General features: G+C 31.5%; 1 protein-coding gene across 2 annotated transcripts in view; it reads left to right on the forward strand.

Annotated features, from left to right (window-relative positions):
- The first annotated feature begins 2,424 nt into the window (after positions 1-2,424).
- LOC127723030 (uncharacterized) overlaps positions 2,425-25,006 on the forward strand; it is a 68,513-nt gene continuing 45,931 nt past the window's right edge. Inside the window, exons 1-4 of one of the 2 annotated variants that reach the window (XM_052229441.1) lie at positions 2,425-2,552; positions 14,835-15,841; positions 22,663-22,824; positions 23,997-24,154. In XM_052229441.1, coding sequence (XP_052085401.1) covers positions 14,918-15,841; positions 22,663-22,824; positions 23,997-24,154 — 1,244 coding nt within the window. In that variant the 5' untranslated portion in view covers positions 2,425-2,552; positions 14,835-14,917. Of the gene's footprint in view, positions 2,553-11,392; positions 11,480-14,834; positions 15,842-22,662; positions 22,825-23,996; positions 24,155-25,006 lie in introns of those variants that run through there. The other variant, XM_052229442.1, reaches the window with a different exon arrangement.

Genomic DNA, 25,006 nt, shown 5'->3' on the forward strand with positions numbered 1-25,006 from the left:
AAATAATCATACTTGGGAAAAATTCAGACAGCAAAGAAATTTGGTAAATAAGTTAAAAAGGAAATCTATGAAAATATATATTTTTAGAACGCTGTTCTGGAGGATCAAAAAGTGCAGATTTTTGGAACACTGTCAAACCTTTCTTTTCAAAAAAATGCAAATCCCAAGGGCAAAAGACTATTTTATTTGAAGAAAATAAAATTATAAATAATTCAAAAGATGTATCAGATATTTTTAATAAATTTTTTGCTACTGTTGCTGAGAAGATAGGAAATGATGTTATATATGATCCATTAAACCATCATAGCATAAATGCCATACATGAACAAAATCACTTGAAAACAGATACAAAATTTGAATTTCAAAAGGTGACATCAGAAAAAGTGGAAAAAATCATCAATAAAGTTAACGTGAAAAAAGCAACAGGAGCAGATGGGATACCAGCAAAAATAGTTAAAGCAAGTAAATCTGTCATTGCACCTCAGCTGACCAGTCTGATAAATTTGACTGTAGACACGGGCATATTTCCAGATCGACTTAAAAAAGCCCAAGTTACACCCTTACATAAAAAGAACGACCCACTACTGAAATCAAATTACAGACCAGTCAGTGTGTTACCTATTTTTTCAAAATTTTATGAAAAGATATTTGAAATACAGTTATACGATTTCTTTGATTCCATTTTTAATCCTTATCTATGTGCTTTCCGTAGAGGACATGGATGTCAGACTACGCTGCTCAGATTACTGGAAGACTGGCGTAAAGCCTTAGACAAAAATTTTTATATAGCTGCAGTTCTTATGGATTTATCAAAAGCTTTTGACTGCTTACCTCATGATATTTTACTAGATAAATTATTAGCATATGGTGTTTCTCCACATTCTGTATCTTTATTAAAATCATATCTTTCTGACAGAAAACAGCAAATTAAAGTAAACAGTGTTCTGAGTAGCTGGGCTGCCATCCAAAAGGGGGTACCCCAAGGTTCTATATTAGGGTCCCTTTTATTCAATGCCTTCATAAATGATATTTTTTATTTTGTTAAACATAGTACCTTATACAATTATGCTGACGACAACACTCTGTCTTTTAGCAGTCCGGATTATGACCATCTCGTATCTATATTAGAATCTGAGTCTCAAGTGCTGATTGATTGGTTTAAAGAAAATAAGATGCAGGCAAATCCTGATAAATTTCAAGTTATTGCTGTAGGGAAAAGAACCTTTGCAAAAAATCTATCTATACAAATTCAGCAAAATATTTTATCATGTGAAGAAACCGTCAAGTTACTTGGAATTGATATTGATTACCAACTAAAATTTGATGCACATATAAGTAACTTGTGTAGAAAGGCATCACAACAGTTGAATGTTCTCAAGAGAATTGGATCCTTTTTAAACAGATTAAATAAACTTACAATTTTTCATACTTTCATTTTGAGTAATTTTAATTTTTGCCCTTTGGCTTGGCATTTCTGTACAGAGAAAAATTCTAAAAAACTGGAAAAAATACAAGAGAGAGCATTAAGATTTGTATATGACGACTATTTATCATCCTCTGAAACTCTTCTTGAGAACGCAAAGGTTCCAACCCTACAAGTAAGACGCATCAGGACAATGGCACTTGAGACTTATAAAATTTTAAATAATTTGGCTCCTTTATGTTTATAAAATTTACTCCAAATTAAACACACTAAATATTCTTTTAGATACAGCAATATTTTGGAAATACCACAGGTAAGAACTACCTCATATGGAAAAAAATCTTTTAGCTTTGCTGCTGCTTCTTTATGGAATAGCTTACCAGACCATTTCAGGACTGTTAACAGCTTCTTACATTTTAGAAGTCTTGTTCAGTCCTGGAGTGGAACAGACTGTTTTTGCTCTGCCTGTAGGTAATTTGTGTTACATTATTTATGCTTTTTATGCTGCATTAACAGCTTGCATTGCAACTGAAATTTTGTTTTCACATTTTAATAATTACAAGATTTGAAATTTTTACTTTATGAATTATTTTAAAAAAAAAATTTAAACTGCAAATTTTTAAAATTATTCCTGTATTAGTGCTTCATATATATGTTTTGGCATTTAGCAAGATACATGTATATGCTAGAGTTAAATGTGGTGCTGTTTTTTATTATTTATTTGCATGCTGCATGCCTTGTTTTATTTGTTATTGCATATGTCTTTATATTCGGTGAAAAGCTCATTAGAGCTATGTTTGTATGTTTGTCAATATGCCGAATCAAAATAAAGTTTTACTTACTTACTAACGATTTGATTATATACGGATTGTACATTTCTGGTTCGGAGTCAGCCTACTTATTATAGGTAATTGTGATATTAGTCTGGGTCCTTAACTCACTACACAAAGGTTGCGAAAACTTGATAAGACCAGATCCCAGACTTTCCCGTTCGGAATGCCTTGAGCTTTTCTCTATTTTGAATGCACTTCCAGGAAATTTACTTTCAGAAAACAAGAGATGAATTTAGAACGCGACTGACAGAATGTGAAATTCAGTCGTAAGATTGTTTACTTTGTAAAGGAATTATGTGAGTAGCTTAACCTTCATCTGATATTGACTGTCATAAACTAATTTGATACTTATTGAATAATTTCAACTGTCGGCAGTGATCAACAAAACTTTTCATTTGTCAATTACGATGTATCAAAGGAGTGGTATAACTAGTCCAAATAATTATGACGTCTTGCAAGGCTATTTTACAATACACCTTATCGCTATTTGTCCGCCATTACTGGACATCACAAAAGTCCCCGTACAATTTTTGACGTCATAATAGAAAATATCTGACGCCACAATGTCAATGGAAAAGTGATTGTTGTATGACGTCAAAAGTTCAAGTGGGACAGATTCTCGGGTCAAGCGGGAATAGCGATAAGGTGTATAGAAGGCGTCCCAGAAAAAAAATAAAATAGCCTTGCAAGACTTCATAATTATTTGGACTATGGTTTAACCAGCATCAATAGTATCGTCTTGGTATCTGTTTTGACGCGGACCAGAAATGACGCACCGATTTAGTTAACGGTTTTTTATTTCTAAACAAAAGCCGTGACGTCATCAACATTTGCTGTTCATAACATGATGTTGAAGGTCATCTGACTACAACAAAGATGCCAAAAACTCTGCCCAGAAATGTTATTATTGCTAAAAATATTAAAGACAATGCAATTTCCGCCATTTTATTAAGGTAAAAAAAATTCTACCCTTCCCCAAAAGATTATCAGTCCTATCTCCACTTTGGTCAAGAAAAGTATGTAACCGTATGCTTCCCCATTTTGTGTTTTTTAAATCACGTGACTGTCATGTGACATGGCTTTACATTTAAGCGGGAATCACTGTAGAACAAATGATCGTCGCTTATATAATTTTCAATGGTTTATCGACTTTTTTCATTCAATGTATGAAGTATACATATGTACATTGATAAATGTATTATTGTCAATGTTGTTTTATGAATGCAATTACTTTTTATTTTCAAATATATGGAATATGTATATCACTTTCATAAATTTTGGACAAATATATATCAAAATATAGGTTACAATTAAATTGATTAAAAATTTGGTGTTACAATCATCATGATCATTAAAGTGAATGAAAAATTCAAAAGTTGTTAATAAAATTGAATCTGTAGAACAGTTTTAACTTTAAAGAATCCGGATTGAAGCAATTTTTCGATTATCAGTTACGTACAAGTGGTTTTTACTGGTTTGTTTACAGTGCGTCATTACTGGTACCCATCATTAGTTGGCAGTCTGTTTGTAATGTTAGCAAACATGATTTTTATTGCTATTACTGTTTCAAATATCAACTGTTTAATAATTAAAATATAATAACAAGTCATCAATCTTTTATTCTATTCCGTCTTTCTAATTCTTTTAAATGGTAGATTAAATGCAGAGACAAAAACAACCTTAGGTGCGTCATTACTGGTTCCTCGGGGATACAGATACTTTGGTGTTAATACAATGGTTCATGAAGAAAAGTTGACATACCAATCATACCTGCCAACATTTCAAAATGCCCATGGAGGTTTTATGTGCAAGATGTCTCTTATTGTCCTACAAAACCTCAAAGGGGCCTTCAAAAGTACTTCAAAGTATAACTATTTTTAATGTTGTTTTTTTGCTGCTTCATACTTTAACAATCCTAAAGCCATGGTACAACTGATTGTTTTGTTTTAAATTGTGGACAAAATTGCTCTTTCAAAATTAGGGGTACCACGATCCCGAGAATAACGAGAACAAAATAATATCCCGAAAACAAACTGATTTGTCCCGATAACAAGATTTTACATGGTGTTATACTGCTTAAATTAGTGTAACAGCATACAATTATAAGGTTTAAGACGTTTTAGTCGTGTATAATCAATAAAAGTACAAGTTATCTTCAGGAAGTCGATTTGTATTTTCTGTATGCAAATTCTTTGTTGAAAACTATATGGCTGACATAATTATTCATAAGGTAGATAATTGACTTGAAAGCAAAGTACTGTGGTACTGTTGTCTCACTGAGGATTTTTGTTGTAGAATTTCGGCAATTCATAGTTTTCTATTAGATTTCAGCAAGGAATTGTATATTTAAAAGGAATGGAAACCCAGCCGACTTCAAAGAAAATTATATGATGCATCTCTGACTTGGGTGGTGTGTTAATTGCATCCTGTCGCTCAAACTGGCTCATTACTTATCTGGCAGAAGTTATCGAACTTGGTCAATAATCATTAAATGAAACAAGGAATTGTTAATTAGATATACAATTCCTTAAATGAAATAAACAAAAAATACAACCTTAAACAAAGTTACTTCTGAAAAACATTTTCTTTCTTGTACCTCCTCTTGATATTTCACGAAGGTTTGCAACAATTAAGATCAATTAATAGATGAAATCTGACATTATACGACTTTTTGAAAAGATTTAAGGTATACGTAATGCAAAAAGTTAAAAAATAACTTTTCAATCTTGGAATATGACTGGTATAGAAACGTATAAAGGAAGAAGTACGTGAACCGATGTAGTATTTTGTCTAGATAAAAGAACTTAGATAATAGTGTTATAATTAACACCGGTATGGGATATCCAATTAGCAGGTATAATCTATCATGTATCATTGATAAGCTAATTTTTGTCGTATATATATATTTAAGTAGGAACAGTGTATACTAACTATAATAGGCTGTCCCTGATTTAAGGTGTCAAAAAGAAATCACGCAGAGCTCACCTGTTAACAGTCAGAGATATAACTCTATAGGGTTATTACAGAAAATAACTTGTGTGTGTTATTACAGATACTTTCATGAGTTGTCTACTCTTTATTCCTTAAATTTTCTAAATCTGCAATAACATATGTTTGTTATTTGTAAAATAAATCAAAAATATTTTAATTTATTATGGGCTCTAGGGAACTCTTGAGACTTTGCGCAGAAACTAAATGCATAGCCTTGATAATTAATTCTTTAATTATATTAATACATTATTGATTAACCATGGTAAATCAATGAGACGAGGCTTTTAAGGGATAAAATAAGCTGTAATAACATAGCTTAGTTATTAAAGGAATGTAACCTATAATATGAGACACTTGGGAATTACTGGGAAGCTTGCGCAGAACCTCATTACATGCTCTGGTCATTATTTCTTACAATAAATTAAAATACATTGTAATTAAGCATGATGTATGTCTGAGAAAATGCTTTGGAGTGATATAGAGAAGCTGTGATAACACCCTTTAGTTATTACAGGCATATTTTTTCTGTAATAACATATAGGTGTACTATGCAAAATTGGCGAACTACGAACTGTTATATCTTTCTTTAGTTAAAAGTATACATAAAGACAATAGTAATATCAATAGAACTTGTATGCATTTTAACTAAACTAGTGATGTATATTGTCCCTTTGAAACATGTAACATACATATGTTATCACAGTTCTTTGATTTTTAGTCCACAATAACAAATGTATGTTATTTTTCTGTAATAACCCTATAGAGTTATATCCCTGACTGGTTAATAAATGCTAAATTATGCTGTGGTGCAATAATTTTTTTAATTAGAAACAGTTAAAACTTTCCGACATTCGCATATTATTTATTTTAACACCAAAGAAATATTTTGCGACCTCTAGACTACTGCTCTCCTAGAAAAAAGGAAGGAACTGTTTTGCTTTTAAGCTTGTGGTAATTTGCTGCAAAGCTTAATAATGGCAAGCTGCAATACCAAACAACGATTAAGTATAAAAATAGTATTTAGACAAAAAAATAAATGATTAAAATCGTGTATAAAACGGCACAATCAATCCCAATCGGAAGTCTTATATACATTTCTTGCCTGTAATTTCCGACTTCGTCGGTGTGGAACTTGACTGAACAAAATGGCGTCAATGTGAACTATAAACATGGGATTTTGAAAAATCATAGCAAATTCGTTTTTATCACCATTTTCATAAAACCAACACTATGTGATAGAAAAAAGACTAAGCTTTTAAATTGTATGTCAATGTCACATCTATTTCAAGTAGTTATTTAACCCTCACCAAAATACGGCGTGTTGGTGTATTTATTGACGCACTACTTAAAATTTTCAACATGTTTCGAAATAAAATCATTTACATTGTACCAATAACACATGTAACATTTAGCATTCGTATTTTATACCAAACTGTAGGCAAATATTCCTTCTTTAAAATGATATCGCATTTTCTCACATTATTCTTTCTGCTTTCCAATATTTAGAAGAAATCGTATTACACTCCCAGACTGAAAGACGTGTTTTGACGGAATAATGAAATTCAAAACTGAAATTTCGAAAAATCATAGAAAATTCAGAAATGTTACCAGAAACTTAAAAAAATGGCAAAATGCTAGAATAAGGTTTCAGCTTCATAATGATATCAGCTAATTTGTGTTGCACTTCGTAGTTGCTTTTAGAAAAAAATCAAAACACTGTATTTTTTGTTTTGTAATCCGGATGAAACTCACTCAAGTTTCAAGACCGAGGTTTATTTTAATAAAAATTTTCATAATAAAATATTACAAAAGTATGTTCGATGAGGCATAAAAATGATACCTAAGGCCTTAACTATTCACGGAATGGAAGTTTATTCTTGATTTTTGGTTTCTCTCTCCTTTATATCTTCTCAAGCAAGATGACCCAGTGAATTTAAAAGACCGATCTATATGACAGGAAATGGACCACCGTCATGATTCTTTATATTATTCATCATACTTCCAACCGAGTCAGACATGCATTATAGCTCTGCGGGTGCTCTGCGGGTATCCCGATTGATCTCGAGCCATGTTTCCATTCCTTTTAAATATACAATTCCTTGATTTCAGATATATATACAATAGAATTTATTTATTCTCATGACCATTCGAGCTACATAGGTACAGAGCGTAGGCGGATCCAAGGGGGGCCCGGGCCCCCCCTTTTGTGGGAAAAATTTGGTTGATTATATAGGGAATCACTGAAGCATGACTGGGGCGGCCCCCCCTTAGGTAAGTCAGGGCCCCCCCCCCTTATGAAAAGTTCTGGATCCGCCACTGCAGAGAGTATGCAAAATATGTACATGAATATACATCTATTTACAAAACATATATACAATACAGTGGCTTCAAAATAATATACATTTTAGCCAGGAGGACTCAGATGTTTAATTATACACTTTATAAACTTACAATAATGTTATCTACATGAAGCAAGTGACTAATAAATATAAAATATTTTTTGAAGCAAATTGTAATTTGTTTCTTCTAATTTTGAAAAGAGAAAAAAGAAAGAGTTATGTATTTTTATTACATCATAAATAGAATTTTACATAAATGAGTTTGATTCTTTTTTTTCAAGAATTTGAATGATTGTTTTCTCATTTTGTATTTTCTATATCTTATAAATTATATACTTCCAACTTCTATATTAATTTTATTAAAGAAATTCCTTATGCAGTCCGCGGAAATTATTTATTTTATTAAAGAAAATTTAAAACTACAAAGGTACCCTGCACAAGGCACGGGCATACCTTATGCAGTCCACGAAAATTGTTTATTTTATCTAAGAAAATTTTAAACTACAAAGGGAAAATTGAGAATGGAAATGGGGAATGTGTCAAAGGTACCCTGCACAAGGCACGGGCATACCTTATGCAGTCCGAGAAAATTATAAATTTTATTAAAGAAAATTACTACAGCAGGTAATGCGGTGGGGCTGAACAACTACTGCTTGTAACCTACAAATATATATATTTATTAACCGTGTTAGCAGACAAATTGATTGATTTTTTTTAAAGCGACGTTCCAATGACAGTTACTAGAATGTAAATATGTAATTTATGCTGTAAATATGTTTTAGTTTTATTTTCTGTATTATTTATTAATATCGTTTAATGATTATTTGTATAATTCATATTATGACATCGTATTATATATATAATTATGTATTAATTGAAGAAAAATGATTGCATTGTGTAGCGTTGTTTCTAAAAGTTTCTATTCCCCTTTTGGTATCTTATTCTGTTAATGTTAAAAGTTTCTATTCCCTTTTGGTATCTTATTCTGTTAATGTTAAAAGTTTATATTCTCCTTTTGGTATCTTATTCTGTTACTGTTAAAGTTTCTATTCCCTTTTGGTATCTTATTCTGTTAATGTTAAAGTTTCTATTCCCTTTTGGTATCTTATTCTGTTAATGTTAAAAGTTTCTATTCCCTTTTGGTATCTTATTCTGTTAATGTTAAAAGTTTCTATTCCCTTTTGGTATCTTATTCTGTTAATGTTAAAAGTTTCTATTCTCCTTTTGGTATCTTATTCTGTTAATGTTAAAAGTTTCTATTCCCTTTTGGTATCTTATTCTGTTAATGTTAAAAGTTTCTATTCTCCTGTTGTTATCTTATTCTGTTAATGTTAAAAGTTTCTATTCTCCTGTTGGTATCTTATTCTGTTAATGTTAAAAGTTTCTATTTCCTTTTGGTATCTTATTCTGTTAATGTTAAAAGTTTCTATTCTTCTTTTGGTATCTTATTCTGTTAATGTTAAAGTTTCTATTCTCCTTTTGGTATCTTATTCTGTTAATGTTAAAAGTTTCTATTCCCTTTAGGTATCTTATTCTGTTAATGTTAAAAGTTTCTATTCTCCTGTGGTATCTTATTCTTTTAATGTTAAAAGTTTCTATTCTCCTTTTGGTATCTTATTCTGTTAATGTTAAAAGTTTCTATTCTCCTGTGGTATCTTATTCTGTTAATGTTAAAAATTTCTATTCCCTTTTGGTATCTTATTCTGTTAATGTTAAAAGTTTCTATTCTCCTGTGGTATCTTATTCTGTTAATGTTAAAAGTTTCTATTCCCTTTTGGTATCTTATTCTGTTAATGTTAAAAGTTTCTATTCTCCTGTGGTATCTTATTCTGTTAATGTTAAAAGTTTCTATTCTCCTGTTGGTATCTTATTCTGTTAATGTTAAAAGTTTATATTCTCTTTTGGTATCTTATTCTGTTAATGTTAAAAGTTTCTACTCTCTTTTGGTATCTTATTCTGTTAATGTTAAAAGTTTCTATTCTCCTTTTGGTATCTTATTCTGTTAATGTTAAAAGTTTCTATTCTCCTTTTGGTATCTTATTCTGTTAATGTTAAAAGTTTCTATTCTCCTGTTGGTATCTTATTCTGTTAATGTTAAAAGTTTCTATTCCCTTTTGGTATCTTATTCTGTTAATGTTAAAAGTTCTATTCTCCTTTTGGTATCTTATTCTGTTAATGTTAAAAGTTTCTATTCTCCTTTTGGTATCTTATTCTGTTAATGTTAAAAGTTTCTATTCTCCTTCTATTCTCCTGTTGGTATCTTATTCTGTTAATGTTAAAAGTTTCTATTCCCTTTTGGTATCTTATTCTGTTAATGTTAAAAGTTTCTATTCTCCTTTTGTTATCTTATTCTGTTAATGTTAAAAGTTTATTCTCCTGTTGGTATCTTATTCTGTTAATGTTAAAAGTTTATATTCTCTTTTGGTATCTTATTCTGTTAATGTTAAAAGTTTCTATTCCCTTTTGGTCTCTAATTCTGTTAATGTTAAAAGTTTCTATTCTCCTGTTGGTATCTTATTCTGTTAATGTTAAAAGTTTCTATTCCCTTTTGGTATCTTGTTCTGTTAATGTTAAACGTTTATATTCTCCTTTGTTATCTTATTCTGTTAATGTTAAAAGTTTATATTCTCCTTTTGGTATCTTATTCTGTTAATGTTAAAGTTTATATTCTCCTTTTGTTATCTTATTCTGTTAATGTTAAAAGTTTCTATTCTCCTTTTGTTATCTTATTCTGTTAATGTTAAAAGTTTCTATTCCCTTTTGATATCTTATTCTGTTAATGTTAAAAGTTTCTATTCCCTTTTGGTATCTTATTCTGTTAATGTTAAAAGTTTCTATTCCCCTTTTGGTATCTTATTCTGTTAATGTTAAAGTTTCTATTCCCTTTCGGTATCTTATTCTGTTAATGTTAAAAGTTTCTATTCTTCTGTTGGTATCTTATTCTGTTAATGTTAAAAGTTTCTATTCTTCTGTTGGTATCTTATTCTGTTAATGTTAAAAGTTTCTATTCTTCTGTTGGTATCTTATTCTGTTAATGTTAAAAGTTTCTATATTCCTTTGTTATCTTATTCTGTTAATGTTAAAAGTTTCTATATTCCTTTGTTATCTTATTCTGTTAATGTTAAAAGTTTCTATTTCCTTTGTTATCTTATTCTGTTAATGTTGAAAGTTTCTATTTCCTTTTGATATCTTACTCTGTTAATGTTAAAAGTTTCTATTCCCCTGTTGGTATCTTATTCTGCCTCTGTTGTTTTAATATGAAAAGTAAATAACAAATGTTATGCATATATTTTTCTTACATTTACCCTTCCCCAAAAAAATCATTATTCAGTATAAACAAGGTGGCTAATTATAGATTATACTGTTTCCCACTGTCAGTGAAATCATAAACTATTTATAGTTGACCCAGTCTGATTTCCTTTAATTAAGTCATTTGGACTAGGTTGCTTTTTACTTCCTCGTTTTTCATTGTTAACAAAATCACTGTTATAAATAATCATTTAAATTGACAAATAACTGATATAATTTAATACAAATATTTCCTTTTAACAAAATTAAGTATTGTTATCCACATTTATAGAACTTTATGAAAACATTGTTCACTTGGGAGAGGATATGTTGCCAATCCTAAAACAAGTACTTTACTTAATTAATGAATAATAATTGCAACATTTACTAACAAAGAAATTTAATGTCTTGAATTTTTACTCCATATTGTGTCTAGTATTTGCTCAATCAACTCATACTTTTAGGAAATAAGTTTACTTTCACTAAGGATTTTTTACATGTTTTACAGATGTAATTAGGATTGTTAGATATGATTTATTTTAAATGCAAATTATTTTTTGATGTAAGACTGATTGTATGGACCTAAAAATCTTCAATTTTTACAGGTAAGCCATATGTATTTCAATTTAAATGGACCCACATTTTTATAATCTAGCTGATCTGATCTTATTTTTATTTTGGACATTTGTTTCAAAGTACAGCAACTTTTTATACGACCGCAATAAAATTTTGTGGTCGTATATTGGTATGACGTTGGCGTCGTCGTCGTCGTCGTCCGAATACACACTGGTTTTCGCACTCTAACTTTAGTTTAAGTGAATGGATCTTTTTGAAATTTGACCATAAGGTTAAATACCACAAAAGGAAGGTTTGGATTGATTTTGGGGGTTATTGTACCAACAGTTAAGGAATTAGGGGCCAAAAAGGGGCCAAAAATAAGCATTTTCTAGTTTCCAGACAATAACTCTGGAACAGTGTATGGATCTCTCTGAAATTATACTACAAGTTTCCATACCACAAAGGGATTGTTAGGATTTGCTTTGGGGGGTTATGGCTCAAACCGTTTAGGAATTAGGGGCAAAAAAGGGGGAAAAACAAGGTTGTCCTGGTTAATGGACAAATACTTTAGTACAAAACATAATTTAAAGCAGTGTAAGGGAGATAAATCAAATTCATCATTGAAATTATCTCCCTTACACTGCTTTAAAATTATGTATAAAGTAATGGTTAATGAACAATAAAGATAATTTAAAACAGTGTAAGGGAGGTAATCCAAATACAACGTTTTGGTTACTTCCCTCACACTGCTTTTAAATTATGTTTAAAGAAATGCATATTTATAAAGGAAGACCAGTAAAAATATCTGCAAATGTTGCATCTTTTTTTTTTTACAAAAAAATCCATATGAAAGATTTGACACTATATTTTTAATTCTATTATAAAATAGATTAAGTTAGCACTATGGTAAATTTAAATGGGTAATATGGAAATTGTGGGGGGTCAATATTTTCTTATTTCAGATTTCAGAAATTAAAAAGAATTATTCTTCAAATATTATTTTTTTTTCAAATTTCAAATATTGAAAAATTTCAAGAAGTAATCTTTAATTGCACAGTATGGCGCATTAGATTTGTAAAATCTTTGATCACATTTATTTATTTGTTATGCCGAATCTAACAGTGTATTTAGATTTTTAATTTTGGGTCCAGTTTTCAAATTGGTCTACATTAAGGTCCAAAGGGTCCAAAATTAAACTTTGTTTGATTTTAGCAAAAATTGAATATATGAGGTTCTTTGATATGCTGAATCTAAACATGTATTTAGATTTTGATTTTTGGCCCAGTTTTCAAGTTGGTCCAAATTGGGGTCCAAAATTAAACTTTGTTTGATTTCAACAAAAATTGAATATGTGGGGTTCTTTGATATGCTGAATCTAACCATGTATTTAGATTTTTTATTTGTGGACCCCGTTATCAAATTGGTTCATATTGAGGTCAAAAGGGTCCAAAATTAAACTTTGTTTGATTTCATCTAAAATTGAATTATTGGGGTTCTTTGATATGCCAAATCTAACTGTGTATTTAGATTTTTAATTTTGGGTCCTGTTTTTTAAATTGGTCTACATTAAGGTCCAAAGGGTCCAAAATTAAACTAAGTTTGATTTTAACAAAAATTGAATTCTTGGGGTTCTTTGATATGCTGAATCTAAACATGTGTTTAGATTTTTGATTATGGGCCCAGTTTTCAAGTTGGTCCAAGATAGGGTCCAGTATCTAAACTTTGTTTGATTTCAACAAAAATTGAATATATGGAGTTCTTTGATATGCTGAATCTAAACATGTATTTAGATTTTTGATTATGGGCCCAGTTTTCAAGTTGGTCCAAATTGGGGTCCAAAATTAAACTTTTTTGATTTCAACAAAAATTGAATATTTGAGGTTCTTTGATATGCTGAATCTAACCATGTATTTAGATTTTTTATTTGTGGACCCCGTTATCAAATTGGTTCATATTGAGGTCAAAAGGGTCCAAAATTAAACTTTGTTTGATTTCATAAAAAATTGAATTATTGGGGTTCTTTGATATGCCAAATCTAACCGTGTTTTTAGATTTTTAATTTGGGTCGCGTTTTTTAAATTGGTCTTCATTGAGGTCCAAAGGGTCCAAAATGAAACTTAGTTTGATTTTAACAAAAATTGAATTCTTGGGGTTCTTTGATATGCTGAATCTAAACATGTGTTTAGATTTTTGTTATGGGCCCAGTTTTCAAGTTGGTCCAAGTTGGGGTCCAAAATTAAATTTTTTTTGATTTCAACAAAAATTGAATATATGGGGTTCTTTGATATGCTGAATCTAACCATGAATTTAGATTTTTTATTTGTGGGCCCCGCTATCAAATTGGTTCATATTGAGGTCAAAAGGGTCCAAAATTAAACTTTCTTTGATTTCATCAAAAATTGAATTATTAGGGTTCTTTGATATTCCAAATCTAACTGTATATTCTAGATTTTTAATTTTAAGTCCCGTTTTTTAAATTGGTCTACATTAAGGTCCAAAGGGTCCAAAATTAAACTTAGTTTGATTTTAGCAAAAATTGAATTCTTGGGGTTCTTTGATATGCTGAATCTAAACATGTGTTTAGATTTTTGATTATGGGCCCAGTTTTCAAGTTTGTCTAAGTTGGGGTCCAAAATTAAACTTTGTTTGATTTTAACAAAAATTGAATATATGGGGTTCTTTGATATGCTGAATCTAACCATGTTTTTTGATTTTGGACATTGGACCATAATAGGTAAATTAAAAAAATTCAAGTTCTTAGACCACATTCTTTCTGTGTCAGAAACCTATGCTGTGTCAAATATTTAATAACAATCCAAATTCAGAGCTGTATCAAGCTTGAATGTTGTGTCCATACTTGCCCCAACTGTTCAGGGTTCGACCTCTGCGGTCGTATCAAGCTGCGCCCTAGCGAAGCATTTTATTAGCCTTAATGTATATAGACCACATTTAAATTATTTACATGTTGTTACCAGTGTTGGACTCGCTTTTATCAGTGTCTGATATGTCAAACCTATATATTGTTAGTGTCTGGTAGACCTTTTGCCAGTGTTAATCAGACATTTTTCAGACCTTTAACCAGTACCTGGAATATTTTAATGCCTGTGTCTAACAGACCGTTTGCCAGTGTCTATCAGAACTTTTGCCTGTGTCTATTAGACCTTTTATCAATGCTTGGCATACATTTTGCCTGTGTCAATTTGACTTTTTGCCAGTGTTTACCATACTTTTTGCCAGTGTTTATCATACTTTTTGCCAGTGTTTATCATACTTTTTGTCATATTTGATCAACTTTTTATAATATCAGTGTTGGCAGACCATTGTACATGTCTGTTGTCATACCTTCAATGTTCTCAGCAACAATTTCATGATCAATATTAATACTGGATGTTTTTGTTGCAGAAATTTTAAATGAATGAGAGAGCATAGAATTCATGTGGCATTTCTGAATTACCAGAATTACCAAAAAGAAGCAAATAACATCAATGGGGAATCATGGCAGTAGTTTAAGACAATCTGGTGGTATGTATATGAGGGGGATTGGAAATGACCAGTACCAGTCAGTTAACATAAAACTACACGGAATAAAAACTGATAACTACAATGTACCAACGGAGGAGTTCTCACTTCCTGTACAAGATCTGTGTTACAAGCTGCTTCAAGACAGATATCCCAGCGAAACTATTGGACCAGCAGCAATACATCTATTTGGTTTGGCCTGTTTTGATCAGGACAGGAAAACTTGTACATGGCTAAATCCAAGAAAGAGTCTGAGTGACAGTATGAAAGATGGATTCCGAGGACTAAATAATTTATATCTTCGAATAAGATTCTTGCCTGTAAAGAGTCAGTTACAAGGACATATCATACAGAGTTTATGTTATGACAAAGACCTTTGTCCAAATCATGTCAATTACTTGGTTCATTATCTCTTCTTCCAAGTGAAAAACGACTTTGTTTCGGACAGATTGAATACTTTTTATGGTGAGCTTGTGCAATCCAGCAAAGCAAGAGGAAATGCAGTATTAGACTTACTTATCATGTCCAGACTTTATGGTCTTGAATCTCCGGAAAATGTATTTGATCATATCGATCATGAAAAAAATTCAAATTGTTGTTGTTATTTCGGCAAAATGAATGGAATTGATTCCAGTTTGAATCATGTGTTACCTAGTAGAGAGCGAAACAACTGTTGGAAGGATTATAAACTGGAAAAAAACATGAAGGCAACATTAACAGCATACAGCAAGGAAAATCGTGCTGCGACAACAGTTGATTTGATGGTACATTATATCCAAGAACTAATGATGGACGTTAGAGAGAGATATATTTCAAAAAGGGCTGAAATGGATGGAAAAGTGGAAATTACAGTCAATACTCAAAACGGTTTTGGTGTTTTTATTAGAGAGGTAAGGTATTGCTCTTGTAACCTGACCTAATAAGAAGTGTTATAACATGTGGTCAAATTAGCAGACTTTCTAAAAATAATATGGTTGCAAATTTGAAACAAAGTTTGAAAGTACTTTACTCATTTTATACATAATTATATATATGTAATATATGTTTGTTTCTAAAATTTATATCAAATATTGAAAATGTATCAGGATTTCAGGAAAAAGATTTGGTATGATATTGCCAATGAGACTACACACTACATAATTTTTGTTGTATCTAATCTTCTTTTGCTGGAGTTAAGCCATTTCAATTGATATTTTATAGTCAGTCAGGGGTACTTCTTGTACAAGTAATCTTTATTTACTTGAAGAAGTAAAAAAAATATACTTATATAAGTTAATTATAATGTTTGAATAATCTCCCCTTAATTTTCTCAAAAATTCGCTTGTATAAGTAATTTTTTTTTTACAATCCCACAAAAATTCTCAAGTTTTGAGATGTAAAAACATGCCTTTAATGATTTTTTCCAGGTTAGCTCATACTTTTTGATTAGAGTTCAATGTTTCATCTAATTAATTCAACAAAGAAACTGATTGCACAAAGATCTTAAGTATTTGTGCAAGGCCTTCAAAAATTGCTCCTTGGGGGCTTGTAATTACAATTATAAATGATCAGTGTTCTGAAGATAACAGACAAATGAGATTTTCATTGTCCATGAAATTACACTTATAATAAATGATTAGTTAAGACATCTGCAAAGGACAGACAATTTAAAATTCTATTAGAGCAAAGAAGTCTTAAGAATTCACTTATATAAGTAAAAAAATCTGAACGTCTAAGGGACATAACTAAGCCAATTTTTTTTTACCTATACAAGTAAATAAAATACACTTGTACATGTATAAGTATCCTACAATAAAATTGAGAATGGAAATGGGGAATGTGTCAAAGAGACAACAACCCGACCATAGAACAGACAACAGCAGAAGGTCACCAACAGGTCTTCAATGCAGCGAGAAATTCCCGCACCCGGAGGCGTCCTTCAGCTGGCCCCTAAACAAATATATATACTAGTTCAGTGATAATGAACGCCATACTAAACTCCAAATTGTACACAAGAAACTAAAATTAAAAATAATACAAGACTAACAAAGGCTAGAGGCTCCTGACTTGGGACAGGCGCAAAAATGCGGCGGGGTTAAACATGTTTATGAGATCTCAACCCTCCCCCTATACCTCTAGCCAATGTAGAAAAGTAAACGCATAACAATACGCACATTAAAATTCAGTTCAAGAGAAGTCCGAATCTGATGTCAGAAGATGTAACCAAAGAAAATAAACAAAATGACAATAATACATAAATAACAACAGACTACTAGCAGTTAACTGACATGCCAGCTCCAGATTTCAATTAAACTGATTGAAAGATTATGTCTTCATCATATGAATATCAAGCACAATCCTTCCCGTTAGGGGTTTAGTATCATACCATCATAACATATATGAGAAGAACATAACCCGTGTCATGCCAACAACTGGTTTTTAAATAAATGTGTTTAGTGCCGATGCAAAGACCCTATAAGTGAATCAATATTAACGCCAAAATATGCAATCTTTAATGACCTGACAACAGTATCGTAACTATATCCCTTCTTAATAAGTCTATTTAAAGGTTTTGTTAGCTTCAGAGGTGAATACTGACATTTTTGTGCTTTATAAAGAATATTTCCATAAAAAATAGGATGTGAAATACCTGAACGTATAAGAAGTCTGCATGTTGAGCTATATTTACGAATGATGTCCTTATACCGATGATAAAATTTAGTAAATGTTTTGACTAGTTTGTGATATCGAAAACTCTGGTGTAATAATTTTTCAGTAATACATAAATTTCTCTCGTTAAAATCTAAAACATTGTTACATACACGAGTGAATCGTACAAGTTGAGATATATAAACACCGTAAGATGGTGACAAGGGAACGTCACCATCTTAAAATGGATTATAATTAACGATAGGAAATGAAAAATCATCTCTTTTATCATATATTTTAGTATAAAGCTTTCCGTTAATGATATAGATATCAAGATCGAGGAAAGGGCAGTGGTCATTGTTAGTATTAGCTTTATTTAAAGTAAGTTCAACAGGATAAATTTCTTTAGTATACATACTGAAGTCGTCATTATTTAGAGCCAAAATATCATCCAAATATCTAAAAGTATTATTAAATTTGTGTATCAGATGTTGTTTCGATGGGTCTTTACTGATTTTTGTCATAAATTGTAACTCATAGCAATACAAAAAAAGGTCTGCAATAAGTGGTGCACAGTTAGTCCTCATTGGAATTCCGATAACCTGACGATATACGGAATCTCCAAAGCGAACAAAAATGTTATCTAGTAAAAATTCAAGGGCATATATAGTATCAAAGCATATCCAATTGACATAGTTTTTTTGTTTATTGCTACTAAAAAATGACCTAAAAGAGTTTGAACATATATATTCACATTCTGACTTTTTAAATGCCCATTTAATTAGGTGTGTGAATTTTTTCTTAATGAGAATATGAGGCAATGTGGTATATAGGGTAGAAAAATCAAAACTTTGAACAGATTCAAAATCACCAATATATGCATGCAATTTATCAAGTACTTCCAACGAGTTCTTGACACTCCAAAAGTAATTAATTCCACTATTTTCGAAGGCCTTATTTGAACAATTTATTATCAGGTTTTTGATTGTACCAAGTGTACTGGTAAGAAGAATAGACAATTTAGTAGTGGAACAATGGCTTGAAGACGAAATGAATCTATATTTGTAAGGTTTTTTGTGTAGCTTCGGAAGCCAATACATAGTTGGGACTTTCATTGTATTTGGTTCTGCTTGTAGAGCGGTAGCTAAAAGTTTATGTTTGTTACAGATGTCTTTTTCTGAAAATGGAGTCAGTTGGAATGTTGGTGAATTGGTGATTTCTTTTTTCAGAACCTCAATGTAAAGTTTACGTCAAACAATAATAATATTATTAGCAGCTTTATCGGCCGGGACAAAAACAAATTCCTTGGCTAGTTCTTTAAGTTTATGTTTGATACGAGAAATAGGTTTATTGTGGTTATTGTTAAGAGTAAAATGTTCTTTAAAATGTTGAATACGTATATCAACTATGTTCATTACTGATTTAAAAAAAGAGTCCAAAGATTTTTTGTCAGCTTTTTCCCGTTTTATCCATTTCAATAATATCGTGGATGATATTACGACACTCATTCCAATTAATAATTGACGGGGGACGATATTTAGGTCCTTTACTGAGGAATGATTTTAACTCTCGGTCTTGAACGATGTTAATTAAAGATCTCCTGTTATAACATGGGAAATGGGTCCATAAATGTATTCGGAATTACTGCAATTACATGAAGTAGGTGTATTTTCACTGATATTAACATCTTTACACAATTGGCTATAATTAAACACAAATTTCCGGGTAGATTTCTTGTAAATATAACAAATAAGAGGAAGCTCAGTATTATCAAAATATCCCGGAATTTGTTCTTTAACAGAATGGTCGTTAAAAATACCGGCAATATTTACAAAATCAAAACCTTTATTGACATACTTTATTTTAATAAACTGTTTTTTTATGATCTTCAGGGCGATCAATTTTGGCAAACAGTTTAGAATAACAATATGCCATTATAATTTGAACGATTTCATACTTAGGACTGCTATATGAAATTGTGTTGCACTCCTCTAAAATTTTATTTAACTTATTAACCGGTAATGCAAATTTACTTATATAAGTATATTAATATTAGGCCACCCTTAAAAAATTGTTTGTTTGGCATTGCTGACCCACACTATCAGAAGGTGGGTAGGTATAGGTAGGGAAATTATTTTTTTTTATATTTAAAAGCTTTATCATGTTTATACATGTAAATCATGAAGTCTCTAGATCAATGGTGTCTAAACAAATATAAGAAGATGTGGTATGAGTGCTAATGAGACAACTCTCCATCCAAGTCAAAATTTATAAAAGTAAACCATTATAGGTCAAAGTACGGTCTTCAATACGGAGCCTTGGCTCACACAGAACAGCAAGCTATAAAGGGCCCCAAAAATTACTAGTGTAAAACCATTCAAATGGGAAAACCAGCGGTCTAATCTATATAAAAAACGAAAAACGTAAAGCATTGCAGTATTGTTTTGTGTACATGCTGATGGTTTCTTTGAAAGGGGTCAATCATCAATGTACATTCTACATCATATGGATAATTTCATGTAAGACAATCAGTTTTATTGGCAGAGTTGACCAAAGTACCCAGAAAAAAACACAGAACTGAGGCAGGAAACTGACAAATTAACCATATAAAATGTATGACGTGAAAATTGAACTTTAATTGTGGGACTGCCCATTGAACAGAGACCTGATGTCACATCTTGAAGTTGTGGTCACAGTTTGGTAAAATTACCATATTTTAAATGGCTCGAGAGATCAACCACTACGGCTCCTTGTACAAATAGACAATGATTTAAAACTTTGATTGTTTGCTTTAGTTTTAAAAACATCACTTTCTACACCATATGGGTAATTTCATGGCAGTCAGTTTTATTGGCGTACTAAACCGTAGTACTTGAAGGAAAGTGCCAACCTGCGGGAGGAAACTGACTAACCTTATCACATAGGACATAAAAATCAAACCTTAATTTTGCAACTGCCCATCTAGGGCTCAAACCAACACCTAGAGGCTAGTAATCATACATGTAAGGTGTGACAAACTACCATACAAACACGCCTACTGCCCCTGATAAGTTTTGAGGATAAAGGATCTGTACCAAATTAGGATAGCAAAATATTAAAAATTTGGAAGGTTGGCACAAACCTGTAAATCTGGGACCATTTTGGTCTTTTAGCTTTGGTGCTTCCAGCCGTAATTATCTTGAATGCATCATCATGATCATTGTGGTTCTGACTATAGTAGATACTTTGTTCTCAATGATAAATTGCAAATATTTAATAAATTCAACAAATGTAAGAGCCACGCATATTTGTTCTGTATATGGTTAATTTGTCGGTTAAAAGCTCATTAGAGATTATGTTGTATCTGTTTGTATACCTTGCCGACTCTAAATAAAGCTTATTTATTATTTATTATTATGTTCTGTGATGTCCCAGTGAAAAGCTTCTATCTCATGAAGAGACAAAGTCAAGCAGAAATCAACTGTTTCTGCTTTACAAAAGATAAAATTTGAGTCCTCTACAAGGTCTCTCAGAACGTTTCTTTCAAAGAATAGCTAAAAATTTGATTTTTGATAAAATCCATCTCCCTTAACCAATGCATTGCAGCATAGGGAGATGCTTCCCCCTGCCGACCTCTTTGACATTACTTTTGGCAGACTTTTTCTCTTCCATGTCATTTAAATGTTTGCTCCCAATACAGTGTAAGGCAAGCGCTTTAAAGATCGTGATTTGAAATAAGTAAAGCCAGGAACAAACTCGGCGGATACGATCAAATTCCGGCACAATTTCGATTTCTGAAACGCAAATAAAATTATTTGGGCGGCAAGTTTTTCAGTGGGTCGGGCGGCAATGCCAAACAAATAAAATCTTATTTTAGGCCTTACTTCTTCAAGTAAATAAAAGTTACTTGTACAAGTAGTACCCCTGACTGATAGTGTGTCTTTCTGTGTTGTGATGTTACACTATTGTTTCAGGGTAGGGTGAATGTTGGCGCCTATTAAAATGTTTAAACCTGCTGCATTTGTTTGCACCTGTCCTAAGTCAGGAACCTGATATTCAGTGGTTGTCGTTTGTTGATGTGGTTCATAAGTGTTTCTTGTTTCTCCTGTTTTTATGTAGATTAGACAGTTGGTTTTCCTGTTTGAATGGTTTTACACTAGTAATTTTTGGAGCCCTTTATAGCTTGCTGTTCAGTGTGAGCCAAGGCTCTGTGTTGAAGGCCATACTTTGACCTATAATGGTTTACTTTTACAAATTGTGACTTGGATGGAGAGTTGTCTCATTGGCACTCATACCACATCTTCTTATATCTATTTATCATTGTTTATATTAAAAAGTTTATGTAGGTTATTGTCCTGAAATATGTAAAATATGTTTTAAACAGGTTCATAGGCACTATCATGATACGGTTTTTGTTGCCCTTTAAAAGTGACACTCACTTATTCCAACGACATGGGTGGCGACATAAACAATTTGTTAAAGTTTGTAACACAATGTAATAAGTTAAGATTTAATGTGAACCACTTATACATGTTATATACATGATATAAAGTCAAAGGTATTTGGTATGCAGTTGTATTTATAGCATTAGCACATCTCATTTCCATGGAGATTATGTGGCCCTGCCCCTTCAGTCATGGTCTATTGACATCAAATCAATCACATATTTTAAATGTTAAAGTTTGTCATTAAGTCAATTTAAGGGGAACCACTTATCGTAAGTCAATGATATTTGGTATGAAGTTGTTTTTTGAACTGGCATTTCTTATTTCCTTGGAAATTATTTAATCCTGTAAAATCAGTCATTTAATATTTTATTTTGCATAGTTTACATGTTAAGTATTGCTTTTTTATCTGTGTTTAACATGTTTAACTATCAAAATTACATACATGTTATAATTAATTATATATATATATATCTGTCATGTCTGTGTCTACAGTTATTACATAAAAAGATTAAATGAAATGAATGCTATTTATGTTATATAGCCAGTGTCTCAGTCTATGTTATGTATGTGAGTTGTGTCCCTTTGAAAAGTATGTATTGAACCTACATGCTACTTGTAAATATTGTACATTATATATTAGTTTGGTAATTTTGTAGCAATCAGATCGCAGTGTTCCATCTTTATTCTGTTCAATTGAAGAGCTCCAGTCGATTGATATACATCATGATAACTATATGATGGCAGACAAGAAAACTGGAAATAACAACATGAATAAATCCTGGACTGTAAGAGTCCACAGAAATAATGGTACACCACTGGTGAGTACAATATAATTCTGGACTGTCAGAGTCTACAGAACTAATGGTTCACCTCTTGTTAGTACATTATAGTTCTGGACTAAGAGTCCACAGAACTAATGGTATACCACTGGTGAGTACAATATAATCCTGTACTGTAAGAGTCCACAAAACTAATGGTACACCATTGGTGAGTACAATATAATTCTGGACTGTAAAAGTCCACAGAACTAATGGTATACCACTGGTGAGTACATTATAATACTGGACTGTTAGAGTCCACAGAACTGATGGTATACCAATAGCTAGTACATTATAATCCTGGACTGTTAAGAGTCCACAGAACTAATGGTACACCATTGGTGAGTACAATATCATACTTGAACTGTAAGAGGCCACAGAACTAATGGTATGCCACTGGTGAGTACATTATAATCCTGGACTGTAAGAGTCCACAGAACTGATGGTATGCCACTGGTGAGTACAATATAATCCTGGACTGTAAAAGTCCACAGAACTAATGGTATGCCATTGGTGAGTACATTATAATCCTGGACTGTTAGAGTCCACAGAACTGATGGTATGCCACTGGTGAGTACATTATAATCCTGGACTGTAAAAGTCCACAGAACTGATGGTATGCCACTGGTGAGTACATTATAATCCTGGACTGTAAAAGTCCACAGAACTAATGGTATGCCACTGGTGAGTACATTATAATCCTGGACTGTAAAATTCCACAGAACTAATGGTATGCCACTGGTGAGTACATTATAATCCTGGACTGTAAGAGTAAACAGAACTAATTGTTCACCTCTGCTGAGAACATTATAATACTGGACTGTCTTCAAGGTCCACAGAATTGCTTCTCATGTTTCAAGACTTGGGTACTTAGTCAAAATGTTCAATATAGAGCATTCTTTATTGTCCAAGAAACATTCTGTGAAACCTGGTTTTTTGAGATTCTGTTGTCTATTTTGCATGACTTTCATTGGTATAGGTGAACCAGGAATTTAAATTTTTATCCTAGTACAAATTTGTATGTTGCCAAATCACAAAATCAAAATCATGAAAATATTTATGAATATACAATTGTCTTCAATCCATTCAAATTATTACCCTCTGTGCATTGTATGTACAACATAATCATGATAATGAAATAATCATCAATTTAATTCTTTTTATATTGGTAGATGTTGATTTTTGACACAGTGGAAACAGCAGAATCCTTCATTTCTGGCTTAGATGGTTACTACAGAGTTATACACAACTACCATCGTTTACTTTGTGACCAGGTGGCGCCACATTCACTCAAACAACTTGCCAACCTGAAATCTCATGGACCTATAAGGTAATTTTGAATTTCATATATACTTTCAGGAAATTATTAAAAAAAATCCTTGATTGTGGGAAAATTATGTATTCGTCGATACCAGTATTTTATTTCGTGGTTTTGTAAAAGTCTGCATACAAGCCTATAGAAAATTTATACTTTGTTGAACATTTAAATTTGTGGTTTAGCTAGCCTATACCTATGAAATCCACTAAAACTTGTATCTCATGAATAATAATTTCTCTAATTTTTATGTTATTTTCACATTTCTTGATTGGTGTGAGAAAAATATTTATCCTCACTAGTGAAATATCTGTTCTCGGCAAATGATTGGATGAAATTTAATTATGACGTCAAATTTTCTTCTGAATTTCCCATTGTGAAGTCATGAAAAAAGGTGACCATGTCTGATGATGTCACATATAAATAGAACACAACTTTCTGCAAATCTTTGAAAAGGAAGGTTAAACCTTGTTAAACATCATCTAAAAATCATTAGAGAAACAGATTACACCACTATAACTCGTGTATTACGATATTTCTCCACTCTCAACAGTTAAATTTTGATTATTTAAAAAGCTCGGCAATCCTCACGCTTTAAATATTTAACTGTCTCAAGTGGAGAAATATCATAACACACTTGTTGCAGTGGTGGAATCTATATGAATCCACAGTACTTTAAAAATAGTTGAATGGATATTATTTAATGATGCTGGAAAGCACTTCTGTGTTGACACGAATTATCATTAATCATGATTTTTTTTTTTTAAACTAAGGATTTTCTACCCCAAGAATAGATAACATAAGCTGGTTTTGGCAAATCTTTTACAATTTTTAGTCCTCAATGCTCTTCAACTTTGTACTTTATTT

Source organism: Mytilus californianus, unplaced genomic scaffold (assembly GCF_021869535.1).
Source record: "Mytilus californianus isolate M0D057914Y unplaced genomic scaffold, xbMytCali1.0.p SCAF_13, whole genome shotgun sequence".
NCBI lineage: Eukaryota > Metazoa > Mollusca > Bivalvia > Mytilida > Mytilidae > Mytilus > Mytilus californianus.